Source organism: Gadus morhua, chromosome 19 (assembly GCF_902167405.1).
Source record: "Gadus morhua chromosome 19, gadMor3.0, whole genome shotgun sequence".
NCBI lineage: Eukaryota > Metazoa > Chordata > Actinopteri > Gadiformes > Gadidae > Gadus > Gadus morhua.
The window spans coordinates 18262062-18284337 of NC_044066.1; the positions used below are offsets into that span (position 1 = coordinate 18262062).

Below are 22276 nucleotides of genomic sequence, written 5' to 3' on the forward strand. Positions count from 1 at the left end.
CAGGACGCATACTCTGTTCGCTGAGGGCCATCCCGGCTGCAGAGGTGGACCCCCTCCAGTCTTCCGGGCCTCTGCTTTTTTTCGATTTGCTAACATGGAGGAAAATGTTACCCTAAAATTCAGTAAGCACTATTTTGAAGACATGTATATATATATATATATATATATATATATATATATATATATATATATATATATATATATATATATATATATATATATATATATATATATATGTAATGCATTTGGCCTAGGTGTAGCCTTCTAATATTTCTAAATCCTATTAACTATTGGCAGTGTTGGGGTGGCTGGGAAATGTACTACTTACATTTACTGCTTAAATATAGGCCCATCACATGTTGAAAATAGCTGTTAAATTAGGTAGAGCAGGCAAAACAGCACAATTGATTTGATTTCAATTAAACATTAGTTTACATTTTTGAACTATATTTTTGTACTTCATCTTCATTTGCTGCCAAGTCCTCTTGGGGCAACTTGGGGTTGCGTAAATTGACACACACACACACACATACACACAATATACATATTGAATGAGTGGAAGATATTAAACTTTCCTCTTATTTTATTTTACTAATTTATTTTACACAGGCATTGACTTGTTCAGCTATTTCATGCGAAACAATCTCTCGCGCTCTCGCTGCCGCGGCGGTATTGTTTTTTTTTTTGTTTAAAGGGGTAACTGCTCGGCATAGGCGTTCATTAGAATTTCCAATTCCGTGGGGAAAAGTAAGTGGATCTCCGCTTTTGGTCCATGTTTGATCATGTTATCAGAGATCCATTGATGCTGGCTCTTTATAGTCAACAGGCACGCCCTCAACCCAGCGTGAACACACCCCGAGTTGATTAAGCCAACGCTGATCGCCTGTTCTGAAACCGAAAACCCAGAGTTGCTTTTCAACCCAGAACTCTGAGTCAACCAACTCAGAGCGCAGGATTAAACTCAGAGTATGTTAAACCATCTACCTGAAACAGGCCTCAGGTGAGTTTTGAGTTGCGACTTGAAGGTTGTAATGGTGTCTGACTGTTTTATGTGTGGGGGGAGGGAGTTCCAGAGCCTGGGTTCTGAACAGCTGAATGACCGGGGACCCATTGTAATGAGTCGTGATGTGGGGATAGCAGAGGTTGAGCGGAGGGAGCGGGAGGGAGTGTATTCTTGGAGGAGGTCGCAGAGGTAACTGGGGGCTCGGTTGTGGAGAGCTTTGTAGGTGAGGAGTAGGTTTTTGTATTGGATGCGGTAGTGTACTGGGAGCCAGTGAAGTTGGATGAGGACAGGGGTGATGTCTGTGGTCAAAACAATTCTACAAGTACGGAACACTGAAAATTGCGCGTGGATCAGCAAGGTGGAAAATTAGTGCCAAAAGTCACATGACAAACAAATGTCCTGTGATTCACACTACACAACAGCATGTGTGTGGATTCTATGGAAAGCCAAGAAGGCCACTAACTGGCCCTAGAATGGCGCGGTAAAAGTTCCGTACCGTACGGTTTCCGTGCGGTTTAGCACTTTTACCGCGCCATTCTAGGGCCAGGCAGTTATTAGAGGCCTTCTTGGCTTTCCACAACACACGGTTGGCCGGTATCAAATAATTTTGGGGAGAAAAAAAGATCGTCCTGGCGGCCTTAAACACAGGACATTTGTTTGTCACGTGACTTTTGGCACTCATTTTCCGCCTGACTGATCCACGCGCAAATGCCTTCAGATCCACGCGCAGCTTTCAGTGTTCCGTACTTGTAGAATTGTTTTATTGCCTACTATAGACCAAAGAGATTGTCGCAGTTGTCTTGTGAGACGACTGCCTCCGTTGATGTTGTCGGAAAAGGTGAGTTTGAGATGTATAACATGCGAACAATGATCATCAAGTTTTATGAAATTAATTGAAATCTTCATAAATCCAGGCTCAGTTTGCAACGTGTTTAGCCTAAATAATCAGACAGCTAGCTAGCATGCAGACAAGCAGCCCGTTGGCTTCTAATTTTTTGGTAGGCAAACTAAGCTACATGTCTTAGTTTCTAACATTTCTTTATAGCAAGAAGAATTAATGATGGAAGTAATAAGTCGCATGAATTATTTTATTCAAACTGGTTAAATGCCTACGCCTATGCAAGTGAGGCCGAAATGCCCGCTGAAAAGAGGCGGATTCAGGAGCGAGAGAGACAACTCAAGGAGGCAGCAAAGGGGAGCACATCGCTGCAGGGTTGGCTACGAAAAAGCCAACAAGCAGGTGAGAAAGAGCCTTTGCATTGTGATACAGATGACACTGTAGGCTAATGATTAATTAATCAGACTCATATTTTAGCCTACTAATGGCAATTTTTCATAATTACATTACATTTAAGATGAGGAGCAGCCTCCAGCCACAAGGAAGTTGGGGACCAGGAGGCACATAGTGCAGGTAGGCCTAAGTGCTGATCACCAAATATGAGATGAGAGGACCATGGTAGAAAGTACAGGGTTAAAGAGCCGCATGCTAAATAATTGTAATCTAAAAATAACATAGGCTATTTTAGAGATCCTTTCAAAGATCTTGCCAGAGCAGAACATAAATAACCCTGCTTCTAATGGGCATTCAACTAATAATGATAATGGTAATAACAATAATATGTAATTGGAGAGATGATGAGCCCGGTGCATCAGCTGCGTTCAGAGTGCCAGAGCCAGAGCCAATCCCAGATGAGATCAGGACAGACTGGCAAAACAGGGAAAGGAGAGATGAGTAACAGGATGAGATGAGGGAGAGGAGAACATCAGAAAGGGAGGATATTGAGGTGAAGAGTGGGGCAGAATCCACAGATCCAGCTCATGTACAGAGCAGCAATCTTAAATACGATCAGACCTTCATCACATTTAACCTAAAAATCTCCCTAAAAACACAAATAAAGGGTGATTGAGTGCTGTATTTCAGTGTTTTACTAATTTGTATTAATATATTAATAAAGACTAGGGGTGGGTATTTCCAGGTACCTCACGATTCAATTAGATTCTTTAGGGCTTGATTTGATTTGATTTGATTTTGATTTGATAGTGATCCATTTGCTTCGATATCGATTCAATAATACATGCAGATGACAAAAATACCCAAATATTATTTACAATTAACCATTTAAAAAGGAAATAACTAGGGATGGGCACGAGTAGTAAATTCCAAACTCGAGTGATCGAATGAATTCCTCGAGGATCAATCGAGTACTCGTTTAAAACTAATCTATTTTTAGAATGCAACGCATCTGCAGCAGGAATTGGCCTAATGATGAACGGCGGCAATATTACCAACCAAACATGTAATGCTTATTCTCAATCAAAACAGTCAAAGAGTTATCAGAGTATTCATTATTTATTTTGGCAAACGTTCAAAACTCATTTTCCTTGCAAAAATAAATATGCGTCTCACAATTTAAATCACGTCGAACAAAGGCCTGTAACGGTTTAAAAAAAAAAAACGAAACAAGTAGCCTAACCATTGCAAATAATTTAAAGCTGCAAATAAAACGGCAGCAAATGAACTAAAAACATACTCAGCGATCTTCTCTACACGGCTGTGATTACAGCTGCGTCTTGCGGCGGTGAAAATAACCCACACACTTGGTTGCTGCGGGTCTGCTTTCCCGAACTCACCGTTGTGTTTCAGGAGCATATGCCGCATAGTACTTGTAGTACTCTGGTAGCTCAATTTCGCTTGGCATATTTGACATTTCACCGTATGATCTCCTTTTTCTGTAAAGTATTTCAATATTTCGCTGCGCTTTGCTCTAACCGCCATCTCTAAACTTTTTGAATTCTGGCGTTGTGCACACACGGCACGGCACACGCCGCACAGATATTTGATATATTTCATTTGCTTTGTGCACGGCACGCGCCAGTGGTGCCACACAGAAAATGTATACATTTCAGTGTTTCCCCTAGAATTTTTTTTAGGCCCGTTGGTAAGAGCTGATAGTGTGATTTGTTATACATTTTTCACGGGATGCTAGAGTATTTGTTGGTTATTTCCATGTAAAACACGTGCTTAGCCATCACAAGTTGATAATGATTCAATAAACACGTTATTAACAATAAACTAATTTTATTTACAATACAATTTTTGGTGGTGCTGTCACACTAAATTTGTACCGGCTGCCAAATTTGTACCGGGCGCGTCATCCATATGTAATCCATTCCAAACCTGCCTGCAACAGATGATCGCGTCGTCCGTTGCCGGGCAGGTTTCAAAAAACATTCTCGCTCATGTTGCCAAAGACGAAATAACATAGTACAGTTAACGGATCGCTAGATAACACTTGTTTTTACTTTATATTTGTATTGTATTTCATTTTTTAATCAAATTTAGCTAGTAAACTGAGTGTTTAAAGCGGGTTTCAAAAAACATTTGCGCTCATGTTGCCAAAGACGAAATAACATAATACAGAAAACGGATCGCTAGATAACACTTGTTTTTACTTTATATTTGTATTGTATTTCATTGTTTAATCAAATTTAGCAAGTAAACTGAGTGTTTATAGCAGGTCAAGGACGAAATAGCACAATACAGATAACGGATCGCTAGATAGAAGGTTCGCGAATGTTCGTGAACCTTTCACGTCATTCGAAAAGGTTCTGATCATCTGTTGCCGGGCAGGTTTGGAATGGATTACGTATTTGGCAGCCGGTACAAATTTAGTGTGACAGTGCCATGCTAATGATGATATAACTTAATGCTGTCAGATTGTCCGTTATGATGGGGCATAATCTGCGCACGCGCGACACTTTTTTTTTCTTTTCTTTTCATTATTATTATTATTTTATTTTTTTTTTGGCCTGTTGTTGGCCTGGCGGGGGCGCTCGTTGGCCTGGCGGCCCGCTAGGCCTGAACAATGGTAGGGGAAACACTGCATTTGCTTCAGAAAAGTTGTCTGTGTGTGTATGCAAACTCGAGTTTGCTTGTCCCGAGTAACGAGTACTCGTGTAATCGATTCCTCACGCCCATCCCTAGAATTAACCATTTCATTGTGCTTTAACTAGCAAAAAGGGAATACACCATTGTATAGTATTGTTCCTGAGCTAAACTTGCAGGATAAAAGTAATAATCATAACATGGACAAATGTAAAGGGGCAGGTATATTTGGGCATATTCGCTTCTACATTTGCACTGTTCTACATTCAAAAATATTTCCCGTTTGCAGAGAAAATTAACAACTTAGATAAGACAAAATAAGCAATCTTTTTCAAGGAAATAAAGGATCTTCAAGTTTGACACAATTACAAACAGTTAGATAGTGCTAGTCAAAGCAAATATTTTTTTCCTTGATTGAAAAGGTGCTATGTTCAAAAGAGCAGTGGGTTGAAGGAGACGGGTCGAACCCTGTTTTCAGTCCGTCTCACAGTTAATCTAAGAGGTCTTTTATTTCAGGAGGATCTCCACAGCAGCCCTGTGTCTCTGGGTTGTACTGGACGTCTCCACAGCAAAGGCTTTCCTTCTGTTCCTTCATAAGGATCTTCGCATTGTGCAGACTTCCACAGCACAACTGCCGGTCCTCATTATAGGCCTCTGTAGGAAACACAAGGTTGTTAAAAACCTTGCCAAATTTGACCCAGTCGGTGCTGACCACTTGACGAGCATACGATCAGACTACCGCTTTGTTCGGCGTTCTTAAACCAACAAAATCTAAACTTCAATGGCTTTCTTAATCTCTAAACCTAAATAGATCTCTAATGATGAAAAACATTCTAACATCCTTGGCTAACCTCCAATGGTAATGCTATGATAACAAATCCCCTCTGTTGGCCGCCTATATTCCAGACAGGCTCATTCCGACACAAAAACACACACACACACATACACTTACACATACACACACACACACACCTACCCCAGCAGGGCAGCCGCGTAGGCCCTGTTACCACCTGACAGTAACATGCGTCTTAAATGAGCCAATCAGGGTTGGACAGTATCGCCCCACTCCACACACCAAACCCGATACGAAGGACCAGACTGGATTCAGACCACAAACCATGTCACATCTACTCTGTGTTTTGTAACGGATGATCGTTACTCACCCTGTCCACAGTACTTAGACAATGTTCCGGGTTCCGACACCATGTGGTTTGCTGTGGACATAAGTAATCTTTTATCATTTCTCTTTGCACTCTTTACTGAAGTTTGTTCACTGAAGTGTGCATGCAGCAGTGAGAAGGAAACAAACCTGTGGGCCCTTGGGTCTCATAGGAAACTGAGAGTTCATTTATTTTAGGAGGATCCCCGCAACAGCACTGTTTCTGTGGGTTGTACTGGACGTCTCCACAGCAGACGCTGTCCTTGTGTTCCTTCATAAGGATCTTCTGACTGCTCAGACTTCCACAGCACAACTGCCGGTACACATTATAGGCCTCTGTAGAAAACACAATTACTGTATGCACTCTTATATTCTAGATCAGTGGTCTTTAACCTGGGGTTCATGGAGGTGCTTCAGAGGGTCACAAATTGTGTAGGGTTAAATCATGATATTTCTTTTTTATAAATGCAATTTAAGGTCAAATAGGAAAGTTTTGCGACTTGCGACCTGATCCTAAACCCTTACCTCTCCATACTCGCTCAAAAGCCTGCCCACCGAAAAAGCCAAAATAGCAAAACCCCAAATTGTATAAATATAGGCCATGCACAACATACAGCAGAAAAACGTATGTGTAAACGTTTTTTCTCCAGAAAATACTTAAATGAGCCAATCACGGGTGGACAGCATCTCGGGGCCAGCATCACCCCGCTCCACACACCACACCCGATACGAAGGACCGGACTGGATTCAGACCACAAACTAGATAACATCTACTGTGTTTTGTAACAGATGATCGATACTCACCCAGTCCACAGCACTTCGACAATGTCCCGGGTGTCGGGATCATGTTGTTTACTGTGGACATGTCATCTTTTATACAATTTATCTATTTTCACTGAAGTGTGCATGTAGTACTGAGAAGGAAACAAACCTGTGGGCTCTTGGGTCAAACCCTGTTCTGAGTCTGTTTCATAGGGAACTGAGAGTTCCTTTATTTTAGGAGGATCTCCACAGCAGCCCTGTTTCTCTGGGTTGTACTGGACGTCTCCACAGCAAATGCTGCCCTTCTGTTCCTTTATAAGGATCGTCACATTGCGCAGACTTCCACAGCACAACTGCCGGTCCACATTATAGGCCTCTGTAGGAAACACAAGGTTCATAAAAACCTTGTCATATTCGACCCAGTCGGTGCTGACCTCTTGAAGAGCATATGATCAGACTACAGCTTTTTTTGGCGTTCTTAAAGGTCCCATGGCATGCTACTTTGTGGATGCTTTAATACAGATATTACCGGGCCCCAAACACAGTATTTGAAGACGTTCCCGAAATTCAGCCGACATTGAGCTTTCCCCAAACGCGCCGTTTCGGTGTCTGTAGCTTTAATGCAAATGAGGAGGAGAGAGGCAGGTCAAGGAGGAAGGTGGGGGTGTGGCCCTGAGCAGCTTGCTGCCACGGTACCATGCGCTCTGTTTACAGTGGATGTATCGCAATGGCGAGGCGCACACAGCCTTTGGCCGTGTTTTGTAAATATTCTACAACACTCCGGCGGGAGTCCTGGAGCTCTATACCTAAATGATATTATTATACATAGATATCTATATCATATAATGTATATTATCACGGCCAAAAGCTGTGTGAGACTCCAGACGATATTATGAATCTCAAACGACTGCGTCGGGTTGTCCGACGTCTGTGGTTCTTCCAAGTCCACATCTTCTGAAGTAGACTGAACCTAGACATGGAGGAGAAAGGGATTGTTGGCCGTGGTTGTCTCCCGCCAGAGCCTCGCTGCCGAGGGACCACCGCCTCGGCAGCGGTCAGCGCTTACGCCTCGTGCCCACTGCACCGTCAGTCAAATGACTCAGAAGGCGTGGCTGACGGATGGGGGAGGTTTCCAGGGTCGTCAGAGCCCGAGTAGTGTCACAGTGCTTAAATTTGAAGACGTGATCTGATTGGATGAAGGATCCGTCGCTGCCGAAAAAGTTGAAAATTGTTCAACTCTTTGACGGAGCCTTCAGCGCACGGATCCACAATGCATTGTGCGTCCGTCCCCATTCAAAGTCAATGGGGATCAGTCAACGGACGGAGGCAGTGGGCACGAGGCGTTAGGCAACACCACCTCCTGCAGCGGGCAGCGCCGAGGTGGTGGTCCCTCGGCAGCGGGAAGCGGGGCTCAAGCGGAAGACATTCGAGGGCAACAATCCCTTTCTCCTCCATGTCATGGTTCGTGTACTTCAGGGAGTCAAAGCCAAAGTTCCTTTCCCCCAAGTCCTTCTCAACCATGGCTGAGACAATCCCCACTAAGAATCTCATTGTGGAAATACCAGAGACGGGAGTCCGACGTGTTATGCGCCATAACACACTTGCGTTACAGTGTATGTAATCACACACACAAACACATGCACACGCGCACACAGATACACACACGCGCACACAGACACAAACATTTGGCGCTCGCACGGTCGTATCTCATTGGCGGGCCAAATTCTCTGGGCTGGCAAGGCAGAGAAGGGCGAGGTGGCATCTCCCCTTATGACGACATATAGGGAAAATTCCAAAACGGAGCGTCTGAGCTTAGGTTTTTTAAAGGCGGAGCAGAATGCCTAGTTCTCGTTTTACACCCAACAAAATTCCTAGCTACTGGGGGAGCAAAGGTAGGCTAGGGGACCTCATATTAACGTTAGAAAACCTCAGAAAGTGAAATTTCCATGCCTTGGGACTGGGAGTTTAAACCAACAGAATGTAAACTTCATTTGGCTTTCTTTATCTCTAAACCTAATTTTTTATTTTTTAACACCTGTTTCAAGTACCAAAGCGCCCTTTGTAACCAACCTCCAAAAAGCCCATCCAAAAAGCCACAATAGCAAAAACCCAAATAGGCCATGCACAAAATACAGCGCCAAAATGTATGAGAAAAAGGTTTCTCTCCAGAATAGACCCCTGGTCAAAATGGCGGAAAGTTTACACTGGCAAAAAAGCTATTTTACCTCGACCATAAGGAGAAGAATGACATTATACAACAAACAACCAGAGTTGATTTGCCCCGCCATAGCCCCACAATAGAGTATATGATGAAAAGGACTGCGATAAAAAATGATAACAGTCCATATCATTTGTAGTGCAAACTTACCAATCACAACAGGAGTTGAACCCATGAGCCAGATAAGAATTGCCAGGGAGAGCATTTACGCGCTGTCCTGTATCATAAACTGATTAAACTGCTCAGGGATTTGCTCCACTCTAAACTGTTGCTGTTACTGTACGTGTGTAGAAGTTGGCTATGAGGCTGTATTTAACAAGATGCTATGACATGAGCCAACTCGTGTCGCCTTGGGTCAATAAGTCTTCCTAGACACGTGTCGGTCTCTATGGCTACTCTGAATGAATGGAAGAGGAAGGAAAAGTTCAGGGAGGAAGAGGGTGGGGGCTTCTTACTATATCGGGGTGGCTGGGATTGTGTGGGAAAAGCAGGATGCTTTTCCCACTCCATCCCACTCCTCGGCGACCATCTTTCTCATGCCGCCTAGCGTGCAGGGTTGGGCTAGATACTCCCAGTCGCATCCTGACCTGTACCTGCCGCCCTTCCCCAACGCCACAGGATACACGGTTGGACAGTATCGCAGGGCCAGCATCACCCCACTCCACACACCACACCCGATACGAAGGACCAGACTGGATTCAGACCACAAACCATATAACCAGGGTGTCCGCGCAGTCGTAAAAGGTAGTAAAAAAAATAATTGCCTACAGGGATCGCGGCAGTGTCACATTTATACCAGTGTCACATTTATACCTTACAGTAAGTAGTAAGCTTTGCTTTGGATCCCCCCCGCCCCGCTGCTTGATGTCGTGTTGTTGATATTGTGGAGGTAGTAAAAAAGGTAGTAAAAGGTAGTAAATTCATCTCTATGATTCCTGCATATACCCTGATAACGTCTACTCTGTGTTTTGTAACAGATGATCGATACTCACCCTGTCCACAGCACTTGGACAATGTCCGGGGTCCCGACATCCTGTTGTTTGCTGTGGACATAAGTCATCTTTAATACAATCTTTCTTGGCAATCTTTTGGCAAAGTTTATTCACGGAAGTGTGCGAAGTAGTGAGAAGGATGCAAACCTGTAGGCTCTTGGGTCAAAACCTGTTTACAGTCCGTCTCACAGGAAATTGAGAGGTCATTTATTTCAGGAGGATCTCCGCAGCAGCGCTGTGTCTGTGGGTTGTACTGGACGTCTCCACAGCAAATGCTGTCCTTGTGTTCCTTCATAAGGATCTTCTCACTGCCCAGACGTCCACAGCACAACCGCCGGTCCTCATTATAGGTCTCTGTAAAAACCACAATTACTGTATGCACTCTTATATTCTAGATCAGTGGTCTTTAACCTGGGGTTTATGGAGGTGCTTTAGAGGGGTCACCAATTGTGTAGGGTTAAATCATGAGGTATTTCTTTTTTATAATTGCAATTAAAGGTCAAATATGAAAGTTTTGCGACTTGCGATCTGATCCTAAACCCTTACCTCTCCATACCCTCTCAAAAGCCTGCCCACCCAAAAAAGCCAAAATAGCGAATACCCAAATTGTATGAATATAGGCCATGCACAAAATACAGCACAAAAATGTCTGCAAAAGGTCTCCCTCCAGAAAATACTTCTTAAATTAGCCAATCACGGGTGGACTGCATCTCGGGGCCAGCATCACCCCGCTCCACACACCACACCCGATACGAAGGACCGGACTGGATTCAGACCACACACGTATAACATCCGCTCTGTGCTTTGTAACAGATGATCGTTACTCACCCTGTCCACAGCACTTGTACAATGTCCGGGGTTCCGGGATCATGTTGTTTCCTGTGGACATAAGTCATCTTTTATACAATTTATCTTGGCACTCTTTTCTCAAGTTTGTTCACTGAAGTGTGAATGCAGTACTGAGAAGGAAACAAGGAGCTTTCCAGGGTCGTCAGAGCCCGAGTAGTGTCACAGTGCTTAAATGTGCATACGTGATCTGATTGGATGGCGGATCCGTCGCTGCCGAAAAAGTAGAAAATGTTTCAACTTTTTGACGGAGCCTTCAGCGCACGGATCCACAATGCATTGCGCGTCTGTCCCCATTCAAAGTCAATGGGGATCAGTCAACGGACGGAGGCAGTGGGCACGAGGCGTTAGGCACCACCACCTCCTGCAGCAGGCAGCGCCGAGGCGGTGGTCCCTCGGCAGCGGGAAGCGGGGCTCAAGCGGAAGACATTCGCGGGCAACAATCCCTTTCTCCTCCATGTCATGGTTCGTGTACTTCAGGGAGTCAAAGCCAAAGTTCCTTTCCCCCAATTCCTTCTCAACTATGGCTGTGATAATCTCCACTAAGAGTCTCATTGTGGAAATACCAGAGACAGGAGTCTGACGTGTTATGCGGCATAACACACTTGCGTTACAGTGTGTGTAATCACACACACATGCACACGCGCACACAGACACACGCGCACACAGACACACACATGTGGCGCTCGCACGGTCGTATCTCATGGGGCGGCCAAATTCTCTTGGCTGGCAAGGCAGAGAAGGGCGAGGTGGCATCTCCCCTTATGACGACATACGGGGAAAATTCCAAAACGGAGCGTCTGATCTTAGGTTTTTTAAAGGCGGAGCAGAATGCCTAGTTCTCGTTTTACACCCAACAAAATTTCTAGCTATTTGGGGAGCAAAGGTAGGCTAGGGGAACTCATATTAACGTTACAAAACCTCAGAAAGTGAAATTTTCATGCCATGGGATCTTAAACCAACAGAATGTAAACTTCAATTGGCTTTCTTAATCTCTAAACCTAAATACATCTCTAATGATAGAAACGTTTTTTTAACACCTGTGTAAAGTGCAAAAGCGCCCTTTGCTAACCTCCAAAAAGCCCACCCAAAAAGCCACAATAGCAAAACCCCAAATTGTATGAATATAGGCCATGCACAAAATACAGCACCAAAATGTATGAGAAAAAGGTTTCTCTCCAGAATAGACCCCTGGTCGAAATGGCGGAAAGTTCACACAGGCAAAAAAGCTATTTTACCTCGACCATAAGGAGAAGAATGACATTATACAACAAACAACCAGAGTTGATTTGCCCCGCCATAGCCACACAATAGAGGGAGTATATAATGATAAGGAATGCGATAAAAAATGATAACAGTCCATATAATTTGTAGTGCAAACTTACCAATCACAACAGGAGTTGAACCCATGTGCCAGATAAGAATTGCCAGGGAGAGCATTTACGCGCTGTCCTGTATCATAAACTGATTAAACTGCTCAGCGATTTGCTCCACTCTAAACTGTTGCTGTTACTGTATGTGTGTAGAAGTTGGCTATGAGGCTGTATTTAACAAGATGCTATGACATGAGCCAACTTGTGTCGCCTTGGGTCAATGTTTTCAACATGTCTTCCTAGATACGTGTCGGTCTCGATGGCTACTCTGAATGAATGGAAGAGGAAAGAAAAGTTTAGGGAGGAAGAGGGTGGGGGCTTCTTACTATCTCGGGGGTGGCTGGGATTGTGTTGGAAAAGCTGGATGCTTCCTCTGGAGAGGGGGAGCGAGAACGCTTTACTCCACATACGTCACATACGTGATGGGAGAACTATGCTGAAGGGCCCCTCCGAAGAGCCGAAAGAGACATTGAATGGTTATTAAATTATTATACAGCAGTATAGTGATGACAAGTCAGTCACTTGGTAGGATCTTTTAAAATAGATCAAATAAATTCAACATTAAAATATTTGTATCTGTTCGACTAATATTCATGACTGATGAATGTCAGGTTTATGTCCAGCTAAGACATGTATAATTTTATCCAATAAATAACATTAACCTAGCAATAGGTTAATAGTAACTAGAATTACTGCACTGTTCAAATTGTTGAGACAATGTCAAGTTCTTTGAGAAATGGGAAATTTGTATTTTTCAATTACAAACCTAAAACATTAAAGCAGTTTTTGTTTGTTTGTAAGTTCTCGGCGTTCTCTCACCCCCGCTTGCTCGTTATCGTACTGTTTTATACCGAGATAACTTCGGGAAGTATTTAAATAAGATAAATTGTAAGAAATTAATGAGTGGGTTGAAAATAAACAACATTTTTTGGCGATCTAAAACCAACAGAATCTAAACTTCAATGGCTTTCTTCATTTCTAAACCTAAATACATATCTAATGTTAAAAGAAAATGTGGAACACCACACCGCCCTCTGCCAACCTCCAACGGTAATGCTTTGATACCAAATCACCTCTGTTGGCTGACTATATTCCAGACAGGCTCACTCCGCGAGAAAACACACACACACACACACACACACACACACACACACACACACACACACACACACACACACACACACACACACACACACACACACACACACACACACACCATAACTACCCCAGCAAGGCAGCCGCATAGGCCCTGTTGCCACCTGACAGTAACATGCGTCTTAAATGAGCTAATCACGGTTGGACAGTATCGCAGGGCCAGCATCACCCCACTCCACACACCAAACCCGATACGAAGGACCAGACTGGATTCAGACCACAAACCATATAACCAGGGTGTCCGCGCCGTAGTAAAAGGTAGTAAAAAAAAAAATTGCCTACAGGGATCGCGGCAGTGTCACATTTATACCTTACAGTAAGTACTAAGCGGTGCTTTGCATCCCCCCCGCCCCGCTGCTTGATGTCGTGTTGTTGATATTGTGGAGGCAGTAAAAAAGGTAGTAAAAGGTAGTAAATTCTTCTCTATGATTCCTGCATATACCCTGATAACGACTACTCTGTGTTTTGTAACGGATGATCGTTACTCAAACTGTCCACAGCACTTGGAGAATGTCCCGGGTCCCGACATCATGTTGTTTGCTGTGGACATAAGTAATCTTGGATACAATCTTTCTTGGCAATCTTTTCTGAAGTTTGTTCACTGAAGTGTGCATGCAGTAGTGAGAAGGATGCAAACCTGTGGGCTCTTGGGTCAAAACCTGTTTACAGTCCGTCTCACAGGAAACTGAGAGTTCATTTATTTCAGGAGGATCTCCGCAGCAGCGCTGTGTCTGTGGGTTGTACTGGACGTCTCCACAGCAAACGCTGTCCTTGTGTTCCTTCTTAAGGATCTTCTCACTGCGCAGACGTCCACAGCACAACTGCCGGTCCACATTATAGGCCTCTGTAAAAAACACAATTACTGTATGCACTCTTATATTCTAGATCAGTGGTCTTTAACCTGGGGTTCATGGAGGTGCTTCAGAGGGGTCACCAATTGTGTAGGGTTAAATCGTGAGGTATTTCTTTTTTATAATTTCAATTAAAGGTCAAATATGAAAGTTTTGCGACTTGCGACCTGATCCTAAACCCTTACCTCTCCATACCCTCTCAAAAGCCTGCCCACCAAAAAAAGCCAAAATAGCGAATACCCAAATTGTATGAATATAGGCCATGCACAAAATACAGCACAAAAATGTCTGCAAAAGGTATCCCTCCAGAAAATACTTCTTAAATTAGCCAATCACGGGTGGACTGCATCTCGGGGCCAGCATCACCCCACTCCACACACCACACCCGATACGAAGGACCGGACTGGATTTAGACCACAAACCATGTAACATCCACTCTGTGGTTTATAACGGATGATCGTTACTCACCCTGTCCACAGCACCTGAGCAATGTCCCGGGTTCCGATATCATGTGGTTTCCTGTAGACATAAGAAATCTTTTTCAGACAAATAATCTTTGCACCTTTTTTGTTTGTTATTCTCTTCACTTTTAATCCTTTTTATTCTGGCATGTTACATTACGTCGTCATCTTAGTTTGTATCCTTGTCCATGTAATGTCAATGTCAATCATCTGTCTAACTATATGTTGTTCTGCTTTTATGCTTTTGTATGTTCTATCTAACATCAACCTGCCAGGGAATACAGATGAAAAATAGTTTTTTAACTAAATGTGGTGCATTTGTATGTCCGATACAATGGCTATGTTGATTAATGCACACTGTCCCTTTTTAAATAAATAAATGAATGATAAAAAAAAAAAAGTCATACATCTGTATTAAGTACAAAAGCCCCCTTTTGCAACCTCCATCGCCAACAGTAATGTTATGATACCAAATCTCCTGTTTGCTAAACATATACCAGACAGGCTCACTTCGACAATCACACACACGCCACAACAAATACCAAACATAGCTACTCCTTGCCTTGAAATCCACAGTCCATCTGCCGATAATTATCGCTATAATTACGTATTTATGCTTTATTGTTTGAACATAGATCGTTATCTGTTAACATAGATTTAGATCTGATTATAAAACAGACTGCAATACATAGTGATAACATTCCAATAAAACTTACCAATGACAAAATAAGTTGCACTGATGAACTGGATGAGATTTCCCAGGAAGATCATTTGCACGCCGTCCTGTATCACAAACTGTGATTAAACTGTTCAGCAATTTGCAGCAAATCCGCTCTAAACTGGTACTGTTACTGCATGTGTGTAGCAGGCGGCTACGAGGCTGTATTTCGCAAGTTCCTATTAGGGGAGCTCACTCGAGTCATTTATGCGGAATGCTTGGAACAGGTCTTTCTAGAAACGTGCCCGTCTCTAAGGCTACTCTGAACGGAAGGGGCTGATGATTAATCTGCTCATTCTCAAGTCGTGGATCCTGCAGCTAGACGGATCTTCTCCTATTCCTCAGATCAAGGAATGGAAGGGCTGTCAAGGTTCTGGGTTTTGTGTTTCACCTCACCTGTTGGACTTTTAGTTTGGTTTTTCAGTGGTATCTCCTGGGCTTGAACTTCCTGTGTTTTCCATGTCTCTTCCTGTCCTTCCCTGACCTTGTAGATCCCCTTTGTATTTTGCTATGTCTGTGCCGTGTCTTGTCTTCTGTCTTCTCCTGCTATGTGTTTATGTTTACCTGTTTGTGTTCCTGTCTTAGCCCCTTGTGTATTTCCTGGTTTGTGTTTTGTACCTTGTCCCCTACTCACCTGAGTCTTTTTATTAGTTTGTGGTTGATTTTTGTCTTGTCCAATGTTCTCCTGCCTCTCGTTCTACCTTGTTCCCTGCCCACTTGTTTCTTGTTAGTCTTGTGTATTTAAATCCTTGCCTTGGTTCAGTCCCTTTCTCAATCATTGTTACTTTTGTCGCGGTGCACCTTGTTGCATTTGGGTCCTCAACCTTAGTAGCAGTCGTGACAAGAGCAGTATGATGTGGGATCTGACTAGCAGATGGTAAACCATTATAAATGGTAAATGGACTGCATTTATGTATCACAAGAGATTCATGATGTTGGAGTTGCGTCATAGAGGTGTTTTGCTTCTTCTTCTTGACTTTCACTCTAGATTGAAGATAATATATCCAGTGTGTCCGCGCATCCTTAAAAAGTCTTTAAGGGTCTTAAATTCATGTTTCTAAATTTAAGACCTTGAAAAGTCTTAAATTCGTTACAAATGTCACATGCTGGTCTTAAATACTGTAACTCAAGGTCTAAAATTTGTCGGGGCAGGACTATTTATTTTCTTATTTTTCTCGTGGGACTTTTCAGGAAGGACATGTAAAGAGGCTTCTTTCTTGCTAGCTGCATATATAAATGATTACCTGGGTGTTTGCTAGCTAGTCTGCGACAATGAGTAGGTTAATGAGTCTCATTGAGTGACACACATGCTATGCTTGGGTTATAATACAGCGGGATCCCCCCACCATCGTGTGTTTTAGGTCTTAAATTTCATTCAAGGTGATATTAAAAAGGTCTTAAAAAGTCTTGACTTGCTGAAACCTGCAGATACCCATTAGCCGATACATAGAAAATGGCAAGACAAAAACAATGTCTTAGGTTATTGGTAAAAATGACTTGAATTGACGGGCCTATCATTGTCAGATTAAAAGGTCGTTCTGGTTTTATTCAGGGAGTGATGATCGACCCATGCATTGATATTGACCCGGAGTAAACATGTATCAATTAAAATGTCATTCGACACAGTCATTCGATCAGTAAAGGAAATTATAGCCTGGTTATGGCAGTGAGCACAGATAACCACTAGAGGGCGACCTTGACACATCGGAGTGAATGTGTCTGTTGTGTTTATTGAATTTTATTGGTCATTTAATGGGATTTTGTGTTTTCAATTCTTGTTACCACATGTAGATTATCTTCGTAGCTGATCAATAGTGAATTACGAAGCACACCATCCGTGGCCCTTGACCATGCTGTTGTAAGACTAATTAAATTAGCACGTCTTGGCTACTTCACAACAATTGCCTTTACCACAATGTTGCCCACAAAGTTTCGATTCCTTCCCCTGGCCTTCAGGACTGGGAACACTGATCTCGCCAGGGACACACACACACACACACACACACACACACACACACACACACACACACACACACACACACACACACACACACACACACACACACACACACACACACACACACACACACACATTGTGGCAACCCGGCCGTTACCAATTAAGGAGTTACAGAGCACCTGAGGAATAGGTGGAGAAGCAGCTTAAATAGCCTGCTTCTCCACTCATTCGGGGCTCTCTCAGCCATGTGGCTCGTGCCGAGTGGGAGACAGTGGCGGACTGAGCGGGAGAAGCTGGGATCGGTAGCCACGCCGACCTCACCGACGGACCGGACCCGGACCCGGACCCGGACCCAGAGACCCCTCACCCTTTTTGCCCCAGTGTGGAAGAAACTTAAGTTGATGTATGATTTCCCCTTTTTATTGTGAGCTGCACGCAATAACACCGCTGCACCGCAACCCTGCCTGAGCATTTGTTTCGGGAATCGCAGCCGCCGCCGACAGGGGATTGTCACAAAAGACACACACACACACACACTAGATGTACCCCTATTGCAAATAGTGTGCTTCTTTTTACTGTAAATATTGTTGCTTATTTTTGTCACTACTGTTGTTTTTGCACAATCCTGTAGGCATTTCCACTCCTATTTCATTGTTTGTTACAAATACAGTTCTTGGATCGATCCGATCCACTGAAAACACTGGGCTACCAGTTATTAAATATAGTTTAAAATCGCACATATCGGTTGATGGTACCTTGTTGGACTAAGATTGTGTTTGCATCAGGTTCTGTGGTTGGAATTAGGACAAAAATAAATCCTGATTCGCTACATTCATGTTTTTTCCTATATTAAATGTTCGTCACATTGAGCATGGTTGACCTTTAATGGCAGTGAAAAGAGTCAAAATAAGCATTATGAATCTTAATAGATTATATCAGTTGTAATTTATTGATCGCTCTTCCGTGGTATAAAAGTCACACAAAGAATGATAACAGTGTTAGCATTAATACCATAGCTTAATTACTATCTCCTCCCCACGTTAACATTTTCCTCGAGTTGCGCACCAGTTATACTCAGAAATGAAGGCCTTGAGCTCTGTGTGGGCTGAGGTATCATCAAGTATCTTCATCTTACAGTACACCAATATACCAATATACTATTACGTTATACTGAAGGTCACTAAACATGGTAATCCAGAATTTGCAGAGGGAAAATAGTGGAATATCTCATGAAGAACAGTGTAATCATCTGGTGTAAATTGTTTGCTAGCCACTTCAAGTTGAATTCAAAATCTAAAAAAGGTCTTCCCTGTTTGCCTAGATGTCACAAAGCAACCCAAGCTTGGGAGATCTCCCCATCCCCCAGTAATTCTCTTTCGTGCACGTGAGGTTAATATCCACTTTGGCCTTTACTCTTAAAGCTGCTTAAAGTAAGATTTAAGGGCTATAGTTTGAGTGTTATTTGTTGTCAATGCCATATCCGTTTGTCCGCTATCAGTGACGGAAATACACAAATCACTATGGTGTTTTTTGTTTACTTCTGCTCTTTTCTGTTCCCTCCCTTGACAACTCTCAGACCTTCCCTACGTTACCATTACAAACCAAACCCCTGCCGTTCTTACTCTATTGCATTGTGTCACCAATCCAAAATCCAAAGTGAATCAAGACTCGTGTGCAGGTTCATTCTGGGTGGAACCAAAGACGTGTAAAACAGCAGTCCCCCCCCCCCCCAAAACCCACCCCACTCCACCAGCGTTCCAGCAGACAGACGTCCTACTTCCTGCCGTAGGCCAAGGCACCGTACGCCACCACGCCCACCACCGCCACCAGAACCGCCCCCCCGCACAGCATCATCGGCAGGTCGGTCGATCCGGCCGGTTCCGCGGCGGCGGCGGGAGCCTCCGTCGTGGGGTTCTGTGGGGTTCTGTGGCCCGGAACCTTCTCATCTCCCACGGAGCCCAGCGGAATCTGGGAGAACCGCGGTTGGTCGGCGGCGGCGGTGGGCTGGCCGGCGACCACGGGCACCAGGACCGGGGGGGGGAGGAGCTCCTGCCGGGAGTACCGCTGCTCCTCCACCACCTCCGAGGGGCGGCAGGAGGAGGAGGAGGAGGAGGTGATGGAGGGCACGGGCGTAGACGTGCTAGAGGGCGGCTGGAATTTGAAGATGGGCATTGGGGCCGTGGCCGTGGAGGCCTCCCGCCCGGAGAGGTGGCGGCGGCCGCCGGCACGCAGCGCGTCCTCGGCCGCCGCCACCAGGAGCTGGGAGCTCAGGTGGCGGGGCTGCTGCTGCTCCTCCTCCTCCTCCTGCTCCCGCCGGAGCTCCTCCAGCTCCTGCTCCCCGCCCAACATACTCAGAACGCTGCTCTGCATGTCGTCCTCTTCCTCGCCTCCGGCCGTCTCTACCTCCTCGGCCTCCTCCTCCTCCTCCTCCTCCTCGGTCTCCACAGCCTCCTCCTCCTCGTCCTCCCGCTCCAGGTGGACCATGTCGGAGGGGGAGGAGTTGTTCTCCTCTCCGGGGAGCAGCACCCCTCCCTCACTGCTGTCCAGGCTCTTGGCGTCCTCGGGGTCGGGGTCGCCCATGGTGGACCAGGACTCGGCCAGGAGGCTCTCGCTCTGCCAGGGGCCCGGAGGGACGTCCCCCTGGCTCAGGGGCAGGGTGGCGGGGCCACGGCTTAGCCAATCGGGGCCGGTGTCTCCAGACAGGGAGGAGGCCCCACCGGCGCCCCCGTCCTCCCTGCTGGTCGTCGCCTCCCGAGCCTTTCCCTCCAGAGTGAAGGCCGGACGGGCTGCGGAGAGAAGCCCAGCGTCACGGCAACAGAGAGCCAGGTTTATATCGACTTCATCATTCAATATAACACACATTTGAGTTATATATAGATACCAGCATACAGTTTATACCAGTGCAGGCATAAAGCAATGCATATAACAATGATAGATACTTAAAATGATACTATTTAAGAATTATAAAAACACATACAATATTACCAAAGTATTACTATTCATTTTTTTGTATTTCGTTATCAATTAATTATCCAATGCTTTCCCGTGGTATTTTTTTGGTCCCGTGGTCGTTATGTTTCCAGAGCAGCCAAGGCGATCGTGCCCGTTGAGACACAAGCACATTTTCAGATCGGAAAAGTTGTGCCGGCACGGCTGTGGGCTGCAGCAGCTATGTTTCTATGTATAGCCCTGTCCCTGCATATCTTTCTATCTTTAGGCACTATATACATCTCCATCTGTCACCAGAGAGTGGAAGCCATTCCAAAGATTCACCGTGACGTCAGCAGTGGTCAGGAGTAAGGATTAACAGGGATCGTGATGTCAGACCTTCAAAATCTGCCCTGAAATTCCAAAAACATACAGCTGTGATTTTTGGAAACTAGACCAATATTTTGTTTGATTCTACTATATGCCAAATAAATCATAGACGGTTGTTAATATAACCTTTACTGACACTTCTTGGTATAAAAACGTCCCTCTTCACACTCGCTCCATGTATCCACTTGGCTGGTGGAAAATATTTACAAGCCTTTAAGGCCCAGAATAGCTATTTTCAACCCTTGTTCTTCCATGGGCCGCCACTTTCACACCAGGTTGCATGTGAGCTTGTGAAACTTGGCACCAGTGTTCAGAAGGAAACACTTCTATCCAAGGGGACTTCCATCAAAACCCCCAAAGAAGTTCCTACACTTGCAATGAAGAATAAGAAGGTCTTCCAGTTTACCAATGCACCAACAGCAGTACTGTTTGCGTCTTAACTCGCTGTTATCTCTGCTTGGAAATATACAGTCATTTCACAAACATCATCCTTTATCCCAAGTACAAACAATCATGTTGGGTCATCCATAAGGAATCATTCATTTGTAATGACGTAAAACTGGAATGAGTCATCCAAATTAGTGGCCACCTTTTTGGTGGTGACTCATTTCCAGGTCTAAGCTGGGAGTCCTGCTGGCCAATAGGCTGAGGCCTATAGGAGGAAGGACCAGATTGGGGGAAGAGATGTGTTTAAACATTAAAACTCACCAGACAACTTGGAAATCAACCCCAGACGGTTTCCTAAGTAACGGTATGTTGTTTAAAATCAACAAACTATTTCAACTGTGTGAACTTTTGTTTATTTATTGGCCTACTTGTGTAATTGGATTTCCAGTGATCTTGGAAAGCCAAACACCTGTCTTTGGCCAGGGAACACAATCATTGCAATGTGGAGCCCTTGATATAGTCACACACAAGTGACACATACACAGAACGTCAAATATCATTGACCCCAAAATCAATCACAATTAAGACAAGGTCAGCGTGCTAAATCAAAACAGGATGCGGCTGAATAAAAACAAATGCCCAAAATCCCTAAATAAACATGAATAAGATCAACCCATCTCTTTCTTTATATTTCCTTTCCTCCCTTTATAGAAAGTTTGATTAGCCATGGCTACGCTAAAATAGTAACAAGTGACCTTTTAACGACCTATCTATGCAAATCGTACAATACAATTCATTGGATGTATAATATCACTTGATTTCATGTATCACTTTTCTTCTCATTTGATTAACCGTAAAAGAGAAACAACAAAACAAAGCAGTTATTCATGTTGTTCTGTGGATGATGGCAGATTCTCTTTAGAGACAGACAGACAGATGGAGACAGACAGAGAAGAGCAATAATAAAAGAGGTCTACCTGGGCACACTTTGAGAACAGCTTACTGTAAGAGTTGCTGAGATGCTTTGGATCAGAGAGCGACGCACCGGACACACGGCACTGAGAGGCAGACAGGCATGCTGTAACTGCCACATGACAAGCCAACGCTACGCTCCAGTGAGGCGCTCTCTCTCTCTCTCTCTCTCTCTCTCTCTCTCTCTCTCTCTCTCTCTCTCTCTCTCTCTCTCTCTC

The 22276-nt window shown here is 44.3% G+C and overlaps 2 protein-coding genes across 7 annotated transcripts; both read right to left on the reverse strand.

The window, feature by feature from the left end:
* Positions 1–5095: 5095 nt before the first annotated feature.
* LOC115531964 (galaxin) lies at positions 5096–16144 on the reverse strand. Of its 6 annotated transcripts, none has more exons than XM_030341345.1 (12): positions 16059–16144; positions 15423–15489; positions 14714–14764; positions 14032–14238; positions 10849–10899; positions 10168–10374; positions 10021–10071; positions 6980–7186; positions 6853–6903; positions 6199–6384; positions 6053–6103; positions 5096–5543 (listed from the first exon to the last, which is right to left on the reverse strand). In XM_030341345.1, the coding sequence occupies exons 2-12, from the start codon at positions 15475–15477 to the stop codon at positions 5380–5382; spliced, it is 1281 nt and encodes a 426-aa protein (XP_030197205.1). In that variant the 5' UTR covers positions 15478–15489; positions 16059–16144; the 3' UTR covers positions 5096–5379. The 6 variants fall into 6 exon arrangements, with proteins under 6 accessions (XP_030197205.1, XP_030197203.1, XP_030197207.1 ...); XM_030341343.1 differs by having other exon boundaries at positions 15423–15501; positions 16059–16134; XM_030341347.1 differs by lacking the exon at positions 16059–16144 and adding an exon at positions 15821–16016.
* A 2163-nt stretch (positions 16145–18307) lies between these two features.
* Positions 18308–22236, reverse strand: LOC115531968 (histone H3.v1). The gene is made up of 2 exons (XM_030341355.1): positions 22090–22236; positions 18308–20167 (listed from the first exon to the last, which is right to left on the reverse strand). Exon 2 carries the CDS (start codon positions 19959–19961, stop codon positions 19155–19157), a length of 807 nt encoding a protein of 268 aa, XP_030197215.1. The 5' UTR covers positions 19962–20167; positions 22090–22236; the 3' UTR covers positions 18308–19154.
* Positions 22237–22276: the final 40 nt, after the last annotated feature.